Source organism: Phalacrocorax carbo, chromosome 1, assembly GCF_963921805.1.
Source record: "Phalacrocorax carbo chromosome 1, bPhaCar2.1, whole genome shotgun sequence".
In the NCBI taxonomy this organism is placed as follows: Eukaryota; Metazoa; Chordata; class Aves; order Suliformes; family Phalacrocoracidae; genus Phalacrocorax; species Phalacrocorax carbo.
The window spans coordinates 81,431,687-81,447,988 of record NC_087513.1 but is presented as its reverse complement, the minus strand read 5'-3'; the positions used below and the strand labels follow the sequence as shown (position 1 = coordinate 81,447,988).

The 16,302-nt window shown below is 39.8% G+C and overlaps 1 protein-coding gene across 5 annotated transcripts in view; it reads right to left on the bottom strand.

The window, feature by feature from the left end:
- FAR2 (fatty acyl-CoA reductase 2) overlaps positions 1-16,302 on the bottom strand; it is a 155,436-nt gene that overhangs the window by 76,563 nt on the left and 62,571 nt on the right. For all 5 annotated transcript variants that reach the window (XM_064462055.1, XM_064462074.1, XM_064462047.1 and 2 more), the window contains exon 2: positions 12,121-12,355. In XM_064462055.1, coding sequence (XP_064318125.1) covers positions 12,121-12,309 — 189 coding nt within the window. In that variant the 5' untranslated portion in view covers positions 12,310-12,355. The remainder of the gene's footprint in view (positions 1-12,120; positions 12,356-16,302) is intronic.

Genomic DNA, 16,302 nt, shown 5'->3' with positions numbered 1-16,302 from the left:
GAATGATGTTGCTCCATTGCCTTAATGCCAGCAAAAGCTCCTCGGAAATAGCTCTGGTTTCTGTTACTGATGTAAACTCTCGAGCCTGTAGAGTGGAGATTTTCTCTTCAATGCTCTTTGTACTTTTCCTGTCGTCTTTGAAAATGCCATGCTGAAGTCTTTACCCTCACCCTCCCCAGCACCACATTTTTTCCATACCTCTAATGATGGTCTCTCACTTCCTTGACTTTTACCACTTAGGATATGCAGATGGCAGCGGTGGCAACATTGAAATCTTTCTACTGGTAAGGAGGCTGACATCCAAAAAGGGACAAATTTCTGGATGGAGACATCTCTGACTAGCATAAAAGTGAATTCTGTGGAACAGAGAATCTAAATTTTCGCTTAACTCGTAGATGCCCCATCCCTGCAAACAATCAAGGTCAGGTTGGATGAGGCTCTGAGCAACCTCATCTAGTTGAAGATGTCTCTGCTCAACTGCAGGGGGGGTTGCACTAGATGACTGTTAAAGGTCCCTTCCAACCCAAACCATTCTGTGATTCTATGATACTGCTTCCGCTTCCAACTTCACACACAGGTTCAAGTTCAGACACAATCACATGGGCAAAGAAGTGGATGACAGTTAGCAGTACCAATAAAACTGTTGCTTCTTGCTTTCGGTAGCTTTCAAACCCAGAAACTCTCTAACTTGCTTATTCTCCAAGACAAATTTTAGACTGGAGTCAGACAGTATAAGTTTCCCAGATATAGACAAGTGATTAACCGCATTTGCATTCGTGTCTCAAGCTCTTCTTACTATGGTTAAATTGCTATCACCTAAAGTTGAAACATTACCAGTGAAATAAAACTCATACATCCATTTTTGCTATAAGAAACACAATATCCAGGACAAAATGGAAATCCAACACAATGAAATATAATTGAAAGGACAGCTGTAAGTTACTTATTTGGGCCCATCTTCTCTTTGAAATCTACCCTTCACAAGTTATTCAACCAAAGCTAAAAGAAGATACCAGGAGAAATTCCACTAATTTCAGGAACTGGGACTTGGCTGCAAACCAGAAAGCACATAAGCATGAATGCAAATTCAAGCAATGTTGTGAAGATCCTTTAAAGTTGTGACTCAACTGCAATCTTAGTTTGCTAACTCCCTGATAAGATTCCCTCTTTCTTCTGTAAGACACCCTTGAACATTAAAGAAAAAATATTGTTAAGTAGATACAGTCTACAAGTGTGCCAAAATATCACTGCTGAAAGAGAACTATAAATGCATTTCTTTTTATGTACAGTAGCAAGTGCAGCATGACTGCAACCTCTAGGTTGTTACTGATGAGAGAAAATCTTATTTTTGAGGGTTTCTTAAATCACATCATTCTAAACATACTGCCTGCTAATTTGCTTCAAGGGCTGAATCCTTCTTTATTTTGTCATTTATCAACTGGCAGAATTCTTCACCGAAGACACCATCACTAACACATGAATCCCTTGGCATATCCACCATTAAATAAAACAAAAACGGCTAGCTTGAAAGAGGATGCCTTTATGCATATGTGTGCATTTGCACTTGTGTGCAGAGCACAGTTTTGTGTTTACTGCATAAGAAGCTTGTCCATAATGTCCCTTTGATAAAATGAGGACCCTGGCCATCAGAGTTCTCAAAGAACTGCATAAAATTAATCATGGTATCTTTACAAATTTAGCAGAATACTTGAATATTCATATTTAAATTTGTGCATCTCTCTTCTTAGATATCTAATATGAAACTGAGAGATTTCTCCTTTCATTTCAGCTTTTTTTCCCCCTCTATTGTATTAGCCACACATGCCTTAGCATACAATCGGCTACAGGGATTTTTCAGGAGTGAAGAGATTTGAGGCTCTGTATTCTCTCCTGCAAGTGTTGCTGTTTAGATAACGATCTACTTAACATCATGAAGTAAAAAACCAACCAACCAAAACCCTCTTTTGAAATCTGATGATTTATTGTAGTTCCAGGCCAGGCCAAGGAAAAGTCATATGAAATCAATAAGCAAAGATAAAAATGAAGGCCAGCTTTTCCATATTATTCTGTAGGTGGTGGGTATTTGTGTAGAATAATGACATGCAATTCAGAAACCAATAACTCCCTTGCCGTGGCAGCCAAGAAAGTAGGTGCATAGAAAGCAGAGCTCTAGAAAGAGATCTTGCTAGCCCCTTCGTACAAGACAAATTTTCTGTGCATGCACCTAGCAAAGACCACCTGCACCTTGTGATAAGAGGCTGGTAAGACAGATGGGGTTCATGCACAGCAGGGCTGCAAAGCAGCATTCTGCTGATTTGGCAGCTACTGCCAGGCAGGTGGCCTCTGGTCAGACAGTGATGGTGGGCCACCATACTTCATGCTGTGTTTCTCTTGCAAGTGCCTGAGCACCTGGACAAGTATCAGTGTTTCTGTCATTCTGCTGGTCTCCGGGGATGTGCCACATCAACACCTGCAACAGCCGTTTCGAGTGAAAGATGAGGAAACTGATGTGTCAGGTTTTGACACAGAAACTTTTTAATTCACAAAATGAAAGACGTACACTCTTGAAATGAATTGTGAAGCATTTCTGCTTTCAAAAAATTACTCATTTGAGAATAATTCACATTGATTCTACAGTTTCATTTAGCACTGTGTCCTTATTTTTCATTTTGCAGTTTACGTCAGTTCAACAATCTTAATTTCATTGTGATTTATTGTGTAACTATTGCAAGAAATGTATAATCGGAATAAATTTTAAACTGCAATATATTAAAGAAAAAGAAACACAAATTGACTTTACTCCTGCATTTGCATTACTACTGCAAATACCCCCAGGAGCTGAAGTACCAAAGACAGTTTGCAAAGCTGGAGCACTAAGCTGTGAACTCTCGTCAGCAGTGACAAAACTGAGGTTTGTATTCTGTACCACCTAACAGAGCTTGTAACCAGTAGACAAACGTCAGGCCCAAGGCTAGTCTGTATTTATTTCAGCCATATCACTAGTTGTAATAAAAGACAACACATCACACGATTAGCTCATAATCCCACCTAGAGCTTCAAGGTACTGTGTATTCTACTTTTAAGGGACAACATCAGCATGAACCATTTTGACAATATCAGAGAACTGCAGCTGTAAGTGAGCAGAACCTGACGATTCAGGGAGGGATTCAAGCAGGCGTACAAGGAGAAGCCATGTAACAAGGGACCCAGCTCCTCCCAGTGGAAAATGCGTTTGTGAAGGGTCTAGAGAACAAGTCCTGTGAGGAGCAGCTGAGGGAACTGGGGTTGTTTAGCCTGGAGAAGAGGAGGCTGAGGGGAGACCTTATGGCTCTCTACAACTACCTGAAAGCAGGTGCAGTGAGGTGGGGTTTGGTCTCTTCTCCCAGGTAACAAGTGATAGGACAAGAGGAAATGCCTTCAAGTTGCACCAGGGGAGTTTTATATGGGATATTAGGAAAAAATTCTTCAGTGAAAGGGTTACCAAGCATTGGAACAGGCTGTCCAGGGAAGTGCTTGAGTCACCATTCCCAGGGATATTTAAAAGACGTGTAGACATGGTGCTTAGAGGCATGGTTTAGTGGTGGACTTGGCAGCGTTAGGTTTGTGGTTGGACTCAAAGATACTAAGGGTCTTTTCCAACTTAAATGATTCTATGAAGCACAGATAAGTTATAGAATCAAATACAGACAGATAGAAAAAATATTGTTTCAATCTTGACCTATGGCAGATAAGTTGCTCTGAAACTCCTGGTGACAGTCTTTTTCTGCCTCTGTTGCTACTGTTAAGAGAATCTACAGAGTGCTCTGGAAGTCAGATTTAATGGACAGGATTTTCCTTCTCAGAAAGAAGCGCTTCAGAATTGATTAACCCAAGACTTAGCTGCCAGCAGTGCTGCCCAAATGATTAACCTTCCCTGCTACTTGGCACTGGTGTGGCCACATCTGAAGTGCCGTGTCCAGTTGTGGGATCCCCAGCACAAGAGAGAGGGGTGTACTGGTGTGAGTCCAGTGAAGGGCCATGAAGATGATGAGGGGACTGAGGCACCTCTCCTATTAGAAAAGGCTGAGAGAGAGCTGGGACTGTTCAGCCTGAAGGAGAAAAGGCTCAGGGGGATCTTACCAATGTTTATAAAATCCTGATAGTACGGGGTAAAGAAGACTCAGGGATATCCAGTGACAGGACAAGAGACAATGGGCAAAAAAGAGAAACATATGAAATTCTGCCTGAATATAAGAAAACACTGTTTTACTGTGCGGGTGATGGAGCACTGGCACGGTTTGTGGAGTCTCCCTCCTTGAGGATATTCAAAACCCAGCTATACATAGTCCTGGACAACTGGCTCTACCTGACCTGCTCTGAGCAGGAGGCTGGACTAGACAATCTCCAGAGGTCCCCACCAACATCAGTGATTCTGTGATCCTGTGAAAAGGTGCAGAGAAAGGACTGTGAAAATAAGCTAGAAAGGAAGAGGATTTGCATTTTCCAGTTCACAAAAAACTAGCTGAAATGGCAGTGAACAGAATTATTCTTTTGAAATAATAAAGGACACTACAGAGGTTTTATCATATTCCCTACTGATTAAAATAGGAGATGAAATTTCCTGGGAATAGGTACTGTACTGTGACAGTATCAAAGATTGATCTTAATTAGAAGACAAGGAGGAGACTTCACTTTCCACTGGAGAAGAGTACTTCTTTCAGACTCTTAATATTAGTGGCTGGGAGAAACACAGAATTACTTAGGCCACAGGGATGTCTACATGATGTCATGACAAAGGTGGAGAGCAAGAGGGAAATGGACAATGCAACTGGCCAAAGGAAGAAGAAAGATTTTAGAACTTGTTCGGCAAAATAAAATATTAGTTCTGCATAACTTTCAGAAACTGCAGAGAAGAGAGAATCGGATGTGCAGCTGGCATACTTAACCTCTTCTGTTCCGCAACACAATTAAGACTGAGGGGTAGAGAATAACCTCTGTGTAGTTCAACAGATAATCATCAACAAATTACTTTGCCTTTTCAAATGACCACAAAAAAATTTAGAAGCAACCTCTAGAGTGAAAGATGAAATACTTCTTTTATAGACGGTCTTAAAAACTCCTCTCCCCTACTTCTAAAAACTCAACGAAGATTAAAATATTTAGCAAAATTTGGGATAAGCACAAAAACATTGTCCAATCACCTTAATATAGGAGAAATGATGAAGTCAACAGAGCTATAAGACAGACCGAAGGGTTTCAGCTTTAAACCAGGCATAATTCTTTTTATAATTCAAGAGTCATGGTATTGATTTGCTTCCGTGGGCTCTCTGATCACCCTAAACTACGTCTCCCCTTTCTGCTCATGGCCTTACCAGGCTTTTCGTTCAGACTGAAAGACTTTTTGGATGAAGATTTGTGCTTGCACAGCTATGGCTCCTGAATGCAAACGTAAGGCAAATTATAATATATCAATACCAGAAAAGAAGGTTTCCTCTTCTCCCTCACCCTTGCCAACATCCTTTTCCTCCATTACTTGTTTTCTCCCTCTAGCTCCTCAACCCCATTCTCTTCCATATCCTTGCCCTGACTTTCACCAGTGATAATGCCCTATTCCTCACACTTTCCTTCTGATGCTTTTTACAAACACTTTTTTTTTTTAAAATGTCATCTCTGATAGCCTCTGCAGACCTGCCGACTTCTCGTTTTCCTCTAATTGTTTCTTCAGAATCTCTTCCTTAGTTTTCATATTACTGCAACCTTTTATTAGTCCTTTTATCTTCTGCATCTGTACTGTTTTTCCTGCATTACTAAGATTTCCACTGGTGTCACCATTATGTCATAAACTTATCCCTTTACTCTTCTGTTCCTGACCCACTTCTCTCTCCCTCTGAGAGAGAACTTAGCTGACATGTCTCCTTTTGGATGTCTTGATGTTTATTGCAACTTCTCATAAGCAAAACATAAGTCCTTTCTTTAGCAATATCACCAACTCATTATTTAACTGCTTCTTCTCTCTGTCCCCGGACATCTAATGTGCGTCACAATCCTGTCACCCACATTTTTGATTCAGCTTCATTAAAAAAATGAAAGCTTATATTTTGAGAATGATGTATAGATAACTTCCCACATTTTTTTCATGCTTACTTTTGTATATACCTAGAACCTTACAGAACAAGTTTGTTGTCCTAAAAGACAGGAGTATGGACACAGTGTTTCCAAACATGCAAGCGTATTCAAACTGACTGTTGATCTGAGGTGCTCCATTTTTAACATTTGTAAATTAAAGTATCCCAAAGAGAATCAATCTGCAAAAGGGCACTGAGTTGAATCAGATTCACCAGACACACTGGAAATTTTTAGCAAAGAAATACATTAGATACAGAAAAGTATAGTTATTATTTCTGATACTGTCATTAGTCACATATAAGTGTAACGAAACACACACAGCAAAGATTTAGGGTTGTTCTAAATCCATACCTCTGAATGCGTCCCTGATCAACTTATGCAGTGTGGGGAGAAATTCTAAATTACTGTGCAGCATCCGTGTATACTAAGTAGTGATGGAAACTGCATTATGACTATGAAACTCTGTGATGAGCCTATTTTCTCTGGGAATTGTCTCAGTCACACATTCTTTCTTCCTCAGCAGACTGCGGCCTGAATTTACCTGACTGATGCAACAGAGGACACAATTTCAACCACCACCTTTCTTTCTCCCTTCCTCTTATCATGGTTTCTCCTCTGACATATGAGTATGCATTAAAAATAAATTATTAAAAAATCCCTGCCATTTCCACCCAGCTGCCCTTCCAGCAATTCTGCAAAATGCAGTCTGTGCTGAGAGCAGTGCAAGGGCAAAGGAAAAAGGAGGTGTAGGAAACCAAGTTCTGCTGATGCTAATTGATAATAAGATGGGCCTTTGTGCTTCTCAGCTTCTCTATTAGCCTCCTGGTAGGCATGGCTCTGCATGCAGAACAGAACATACAAAACAGATGAAAGAGTAGGCAGGGCTGCTAGATCTCCCAGCTTAGCTGAAAGCTGACGGGTCAGATTCTACACCCTGAGTTATGACACAGGTTGGATGTCCATCAAATGAGGAGGAGCTGTCACCATACAAGGCTGCAGCTCTGGCGCAGCACTCAGACAAGGCAATGCCATTGTACTTTGCTTGCTCCAGATGCCCATGTTCCAGCACAGTCAAGAGCCAAGGGGCAGCAGCAGCAGCAGGGCTGCAAACACCCAACAGCGGGAAGTGACACCAGGGACCTGTGAGTGAGTCTTGAGCTCAGGACTAATGGTGGCTTCTTTTTTGTCCAGTGTGAAAGGTTATCTTGCTGGAAGCACCAGCTGTCTTGTTGGCCCTTCCTTGTACTGTAGGAAGCAGGCTATTAGCTGATAATATATAAAGCAAAATCTTACCACCCTTCTTCAAACAGAAACATAAATTGGAGGAGAGAGAAATGAAATGGAACAAGGCGGCAGATGGTGTTAGCTTTGGAAAGAGGAACAGAATGGTTCGAGACCCTTGCCTGCATTCGTATCAGTTATGTTACCATTTAGCTCCTCTCTACCACATGGTTTACAAATTATGGGGTCAAGTAAGGAACAAGTTTTTGTTAAAATGAGTTTTGCTCCTTTGGTACACAAATACCAGAGTTTTGTCTGATAATCTACTGATAAAAGCATGGAAAATCTAAATAAATAATAAAACAGAAACCATCTTCAGCTGTTTCACTCCAATTAGCAGTTTCCAGACCTCTTACTGAGCAAGTGGCATCCCATTCCATCAACCAAAAAACCTCTTTATTCTGAGTACTGATCCATGCACCATTGCAGTGGTCTCAGCAGATTTAGGGGATGCTGTTCCAGGGAGAGTGACACTACACTGGTTTGGCATGGAGAACCTTTACTGCTTATGTGCAATATGCATGAGCAAGGGAGTAGAGAAAGGCATAGTCAAGGGAAGTTGAAAAAGAGAAATCTGGCATGATTCGGTGAAATTTATAGGGCTAACAGAGGGTCTTTGCTGATAAGCATAGCACATTTGACATGGAAATACTGAAGAGGCAAAGGTGTCTGATAACATTGGACTTCTGCTGTTTTCAGTGGTCAGTCACATCAAAATTTGTGGTTCCAGACAAAGCTGTGCAGGGAGGAGAAGAAGGTCTGTCTGTACCATCCACTGTAACTATAAGGGTTAACCATACAGGTTAACTGTGGTTGGACAATATGAAAAAGCAGTAGCATTTTACACAATTTCTGGTCACACCCAGCAATATCTGCTCCCCACTTTCAGCAGCCTCACAGCCTTTCCATTTTCGCTCTGAATTATCAGAGACATTAACAACTCTTTTCCACTCCCCACTTTGACTGATCTTTCTAATTAGGAGCGGTGAACAAATAGATCTGAGAAACAGCCTGGCAGCAGCAAGCAGCCTTGGTTTACTGCACACAGGGCATGGAAAAAGCTCTGCTCTCCCTGGGACAACGTGAAAGCTACAACCAGTGACTCAGCGTTAGCCCAGTAACTGCTCTCCAGGGAATCTGAGACAACCCGTCCCAGCATTCCTGGCTATTTCTGCACACAGAGGGATCACACTCAGAAAATACTCCTTGAAACAATTTCCTACCTCTGATAAAATATATACCTCCCATCAACTTAACGATGTCACCACTGTCAAGCTTTGCCTTGTGATCCACATCTGTGGACACATCCAGGATGAAGCTGATACTGAAATGTGTTTTTTTTGTGTAACAGCTGCGCTCTGTGCCATGCAGACATGGCATTTCATTAAGCACAGGGTAATAGCTTGATTGCCTTAGGGACTTGCTGCTGGAAAATAGAACAACTCCTTTCATAAATAGGCAAGGTCACCATGCGTCACACATTCCTCAATGCACACGTTAATTTTGGAGTTGATGCCGAGCTAACTGAGTATCTGTTCATTATATGTTTCATATTAATGCCATAATGTACCTTCATGTAAAACTCATTTTACAAGATCTGAGGAAAACCAGCATTCTATTACATTTCAATGCCATCTGTTCAGCGCCTCCAGAATACAGTGGAAGAATTTTGATATATGCCCAAATTATTTTTTATATTTTACTCTTCATGTTGGATTCAGAATTTGAAAAAATGCAAGATAAGAAATATTTTAAAAGCACAAGCTAAAGCATTTTGCCCCTTCACACCTTACCACCCTTTCTTAACTTACAATTGCTTTTTTATTTAACAGGAGTCATCTTCCAGCATATTCACAGGTACACACTGTGAGCAAGACAGTTCATAAATGTGACATCTCAAAGTTTAAGCCCCTGTAGATATGATAGAAACCACAAAAATTTCACAGATTGTGCTAAGAGATGTATGAAGAGAGATTGAAAATTACAGGCAATTTCTTTAAAAATATTAAGTACTACCAAAAATCAGGAGACCCCAGAGAACCTTACCTGAAGAACCTAAGCATTATGCAGTGCAACTAATTTCTGCCAATCTACTTCTCTACTTTCATCTTATTTCATCCTAAATACTAGTCTAGAATATTTAGAAGCTGGCAGACTGTTTTGCTCTATTCCTCTGGTTCCTGGGAAAAATCCCTTCTGGATGTGAAGATGAGAAATGAGAAATTCCAGAATTATTGGGTTATGTAAAAGAAGAAAGAGTTACTTTCAAAGTGAATATATGATCGGTTAGTAGAGAAGATTACATAGGGTAAAATACAAAAGTAGAAATAAAGTATTTTTTCCTAAAAGCAGATACAAATACTGTATTACATTAAATCCAACAGTTTGGGGGGGAAAAAGAATAATTATCTAGTAGAGATTAGAAATTATATATGTATATGTAAGGAAGAGAAAGGATTTCATTCTGAATTTTTCTGTGCATGCTCAAATATATGCATTCTTCATCAGAGATTATGATTGGGAATATCAAATATAAATGTTGCCTGAAGACTTGGAATAAGCTCTTTTTTTTTGATGTTATATAGCTCAGGGGTTTCCCAAACTGGAGGATGCAAACCACAATTGTAAATGGAAAGTGTAGTCTCTAGATTGTGAATGACTGATTATGTGTATTAAACACATACAGTAAACTTAACTGAAAACAATCTGCAAAAATGTTAAGAATAACATTTCCTGCCCTCTTCATCTGCCATGAAATTAACAGTTTCACTTCTAGGGGAGAATAAAAAAGGCTGTCTGCATTTTCACATGGAAATAAGCTTTGAAGAGTTGGATTTCTGGCTTAGGGAAGTATTTTGCTTTATCTTAAAAAGAACAGCATCAAAAAGACACCTTTTTCTTTGAGAGGACCTGAATGAGTTGTGAGCATACCCCTAAATTTTTTTCCTTTTCAAGGCTGCAGCAACCTAAGTTAGAGACTTGCCTCCTTCTTTGGTTCATTTGAAACATGTTAAAACACACTGTCAAAGGTTCAAGGAGAGGTTATCAAGCCCTATTTGCTGTTGGCATGTCTAAAACTGCTGACACATGCTAGGGAAAAAGGCTACATTTAGTGCAAGCTGCAACAATAAAACAGCTACTAGGGAACCTCACCTAGAGCTAACATCACCACTAAGTTGTGCTGGCCAACTTAAGAAATAAACCTTATCAATACAGTAATCATACAGAAAATGCAAACAAATCTTATAGAAGTCTTGAAAAAATAGCTTGGTTTGCCATTTTCTTAGTGACTTTAAGAAGAGGCAAAAAACCCATGCAAACACACATTTGGGATTTTGTTGTTTTATGACGAAAACCGTTACCCACAGTCTTCAGTGATGAAAGCTGTAGAAACAGCTGAAAAACAGTCTTTGAAAGGAAAAGTAATGAAAAATTGTGCACTTGACAGACTTGCAAAAAGCAACCAATGCGATGGTTTCCTTTTATATCACTTACAAATTTTCCTGAACAGGAAAGTAACCTACCCTCTGTTGAAAACACAAAAAATCAAGCTCTATTGTTGGACATACTTAAGATTTTCTAGCTTGATGCCTCAAAACATTAGGAGGAAAAACACAAGAATTCTCCAAGACCTACTTCTTTCTAAGTTAGTTATCTATAGCCCTATTTTACCTCTAACTCCAGTAGAACTAGTAATACTTTTCCAGTCAAGCCTTGTTCTAAGTTTCAGACTAATACTCTAAAGACACGTTGACCTTTCTAAGATTAATTCCAAGTAATTCCCTGCCTACTAGGGTCAGATCTGTCCCCTCCCCTCATTTCACATCAGCTATGTACAAATTCACCTTAGCAGTAAGCATTAGCTTGAACTCTGGCACTTATTATAGCTGGAGGAATCTGAGCAAGTTCATGACCTCAGCACTGGCCTGAGCTCCTGAGGACCTTGAGGTCCTCAGGGCAAGTCCTATCTTGATAACTAGTCTAGTAGTGTCTTCTCACAAATCTTTACTTTTAATACAGCAAAGGGCTTTGACATCCTTCTTGACACTAGAGATCTTGTCTTCCTCACCAAAACAAACTATGTGGGTGGAGGTCATACAGGTCTGTTCCTCAACTCGCAGGGCTGTCTTAGACTTTGTGTTCTCGGCAAGCAACTTTGGAAAGTACCCTTTCAAATGCAACAGTATTTTATCACTTCACGAGTAAGATTAAACTGGAGCTGACGTCAGAAGATGGCAGATGCCCTACTGTACTGCGGCAACGCACAGCCCGCTATACCTTGCCACTAGGCTTTGTCTTATGAAACCAGTTTAATGCCCCAATAAGGGCAAGGAGTTGAGTGCAACAGGCTCACCATTTTATTTTTGAATGTTCAAACATTATGTTAGAAAGCGGGTGAAGGAAAAGAGTTAGTTCATGAGAGCAAAACGATGCTCTTCTTGCAAAAAGGAAATTTGCTAAGGTAACCTGTGTTTGAAAAAATTAATTCTCAACCAACAGCAATGCCGAAAAGAATTACATTACTACAGTGCAAAATCCTGCATCACCTATCAAAATAAGACAGATCCTGGTTCATCAATGTACAATTGGTTTGTTTGTTTTAGACATAACAAAACTGTACAACGGTTACCGCAGAAGATCATATTTTGTTCTTCATGAATTAACAAAAGTCCTCTGCTTCACCCAGCTAAATGGATTTCAGATTAGTATCTAGAATAAAATATAGAAACTTACCTTGCATTTCAACATGTTGGCCACTCTCTCTTGCATTGATTGTCCAGCCTTTGGCCTGACAAGTATATAAACTGCTTTTACATCAGGGCTGGAGCGCAGAAGCTTTTCCACCAGTACTTTACCCATGAACCCTGTAGCTCCTGTGATAAGTACGGTCTTTCCATTGTAATAAGCTGAGACTGAAGACATGGTGCTTTCTTGTTCTGTCCCTTCTTTAACTTCCTGCAGGAGGTACCTGAGAAGATGCAAAAATAAAGCTTTAAAGGCTTTTGAGTCAAGACACAGATCAGTTATTTGGGAATTACAGTCTGAGATAACCTTTCCCAGTCAGCTATAGCAGCCCACGTTAGGTCAATCAACAGCAATTTTAAAGATGATTTTTTTAAAGCTTATATTATGAAAATAAACCAGAAAAATTAAAAAGGTTAATCTGAGAAGCTTAAAAAATCTAGCTCAGCCTTATCCTCCATATTATACCATAGCTGCATGCAGCAGTCACAATTTAGAGCATAGCTTGTGCTATCCAAGACTCCTAGCAGTAGACGCTCACTGCAGTGTTGGATAGCATTTATCTCACACCCTGTTAACTGGTAGCTACGAAGATATGCAGTTACCCCTACAAGACAAAGTAGAAACAGATCTCCTCACAAACACTGCAGGTAAAGCTTTCCCTTTAATTCCAATGTGCTAAGCAGTTCCTTTTCTTGTCAGCCATCACCTTGCGACGTGCTCAGCCTTTTCCTGTTGTCTTGGCTTGGAATAAATCCATGAAGAGAAGTCCTCTTCATGGAAGATACAGTGCAATGACATTGCTCTGCAAGACTGCAATACCATGCTCCTGTGTGTTGGTCATCACCCATTAATGGTTAAGGCCAAAATTCATCCCACTTAACTCTAAGGAGCATAGATGTCATGTTTTCTCTGGAGAGTTTAGGTGTTTGAACTGTCCTGTGGAGATCCACTGACTATATAAGGGGACTGACATGACTAGGCTCCCACATGAAGTGTCCCACTTCAGTATTTTAATTAGATACAATGGTTTCAGGCCTATGTACCCCCAGCCATCCCAATTCAAACTCTAAGCTGATTAAATGACAAACATGGCTGGACTGAATCCTCCTAGAATAGCCCCTTTCTCTATAAGGCTAACTGAAGGAAAGAAATCCTCCTATCTTTGAAGTCCTGCAGATCACAGCATGCACAAACCACTTCCATTGCAAGGGAAAGGCTCATGTAAAATATAAATAAATGTTTTGAAAAAAGCCTCCTAAATTTGAAACAAAAGAAACCAAGAAAGCTGCCAATCAAGTATTCAAGAAGGAGGACAATGATCTTCAGGTACCCCAGAAAAAATTATCTTCCTCCTGCTTCAGAGTCTCTGTTGGCCATTTCAAGTTTCTCAACATGACATGAGTCAACTGCATGCTAATAAAATGCAGATATACCAAAACAGAAATATAGCATTTGCTGCATTTTTGCAGTCTGTGACGATTTCCTGTTCTCACTAATCCTTTTGCATTTCTGAAACCTAGTAAACCATGCAGAAACAGTGAAGTAGCTTAATTTAAAACAAAAACTTCAAGCCTTGATACAGAAACATCTTATATAATAAGTCCGTCGCTTGGATCAACACAATGAACAACAGACACACAACCTAGGGACTCAAGCCCAACAAAATATTGTTGTTCTTTTGCAGTGCTGCCTGGGACTGCAATGCATAGCATCAAACAAATGAAAATCCCCTAATTTCTTTACCCGTTATGAATCATCAGGTGTGCCATCCAATTTAGAAAGTGGGTCAAGCAGAAAAACTTCTGAAGGACATTATTTTACAAATTAATAGCTGTGGGTATTCTGGCTCAGTGAATTCGGCTATTAGCCTACTTTCAGATATGGCCTAGATCACAATTTAAATGAATGTAGCAGGCTCATCTATGCCTATTAAAAACCTGTTCTTATCTAAAAGCTGGCCACTTGGGAAGTTAAACAAACAGGTTAAACTATTAGATAATTAACTTATTTATAATAAAATGTCACATCTCATTAAGGTTTGGAAAAACTGAGTGATACTGGAAGACAGGAACTTGCAGAACCTGGTGTGCAAGTCCAAAACCAGACATTAGTTTAGCCAGGAGACGACAGAGGTGACAAAAGACTTAAGAAGTTTGGTATGACACATGCCCTGCAAGGCAGAAAAATTAATATAAAAATATAAGACCAGTTCCCATCCTAGACACTTGCTTTGAACTCGTATTCAGAAGATCATATCTACCTAACCCCACCTAATATTCTGCTAGAAAAATGGTACATTTATAAAAAGTACTTTGCACGACAGACTTGGATATTACCACAGTGTTTACAGGACTTATTCTCCTTCCCACACTTCAGTAGTACAGAACACTTCCAACCTGCATCACTAAACATTAGTGCTTTGCATTATAGTTGTAGACTAGTGCAAAAATAACCGTTAAGATTTCAGAATGCAGACATCAATTTATTATGGTATTTCATTTGGATTCTCTGTTTGAGTTATCCAGAAGGGTCTTCCTTTGTTTAGGCCAGATGTTCCATACCTACTAGAATTGTCTAAAGAAAAAAAAAAAAGAAAAAAAGAAAAAAAATCACACTACTTTAAAGTGTCCCTAAAATTAGCCATGCAGCCAGATTTCATTAAATATTTCTGGCAAGGACTATACAGGTATAACTGACAGTTTTTCCCCATGTAGTCTGAGACCGTCTTCAACATTTGTCTCGAAAAAGTCAGGAAAACAACTGCACCTCCCAAACCATTCTGGTATGATGAAAATGGAAGCACCAAACATAGCCACAGAAAAACTGAACTTCTAAGGCATTCTGCTGTTCCTCTTCATTATTGGCTTAACCCATAGGGTTAAAAGTTAAGAAAAACCACATTCTTTCTATTTTCTATAATAAAGCAGTCCGAGTCAGGCAGCATATAGTTTGCAGGGCCAGTTTCAGAGTTGGATCCAGTTGCTCAGGGCCTTGTCCACAATATAAAGCCATGAGCAATGAGATGGTGTTTGCTTATTATGGGATCAGACCTGTGTCTCCTTGCAGTACTTTTTTTACCTTTCCTAAGCTAGCTTTAGAATAAAATATAATAATCTTGTACCCATCTGATGCCACGCTCATTACCAGCAAAGAAAATTCGTCTATTTGTTTAATGTGCACAAAAAAGCTGATGATGTGAGATCATGACACAAAAGCCACAATGCTGCAACCTGCTATGTGCAGTCAGATCCCTGAATCCACTGTCCAAGCAAATTTCAAGAGGCTTTCATTAGGTTCCAAATTCAGTTTATATTCAGGATATGCCCTTACAGAAATTGCTAAGGTATTTCCCTTTCAACTTTCTCTACTTTTCAAAACCATCTTTGGTTTTTCTTCTCTGTTTTAATTGATTTTGCCTGGGCTTTGTAAAGAAAGTACTGAAGAAGTTACAGAGGTTTTAAGGAACCAGAGGAGTCTAAGATCAAAGGGTGTGATCCAAGTAATGCCTGACCCTTTGGATGGCTACTTCAAAATACAAAGAACTATATGGATTCCTTTTTGACTTTTTATACTCAGTCAAATGAATACAAAATTGTTTCCTGCAGAAGCTTACGCTTTGCTTTTAATTTTAAGGAATAAACAGTCAATACTGGGCATTAATTATTTCCCAGCCAATGAAGTTGCAAGGGATTAAGCATCTGGTAAGAGAAAACTATTCGAAGTCTGACCCATGGTCAGCAGTTGCAGTAAGTTGATCCTTATTGAGGTGAAGAAGGATGAAGACTTTTTCAGAGCTTGAGGTTCCTGTCTCTTCCAAAACTGAATGGAGGAGAAAGCCACTGAATGGTGAAGAAAAGCCCACACAAGGGCTTCCTGAAGCCCTGTTCAAGTGATTAATTACAGGCAACTCTGACAGTTCAGGCACTAATCAGAGCAGCCAAGGAATAGCTGATGCCATCTGAACTACTGAACACAGCATCTTTGCAGCAGTATACGTCTCTCTGATGCTGACTCATCTCTCCAACCGTAGTGTGGAAAAAACGCCTTTTGGACAGCCAGCCAGGGATCACACTGAGTATCGCTGCAGACACAAGTACACAAGCTGCTTTAAGGGTAAAGCTCTGGTACTGATGCCTGTAACAGTCTCCTCTGGATCAGTCATAGAGGATG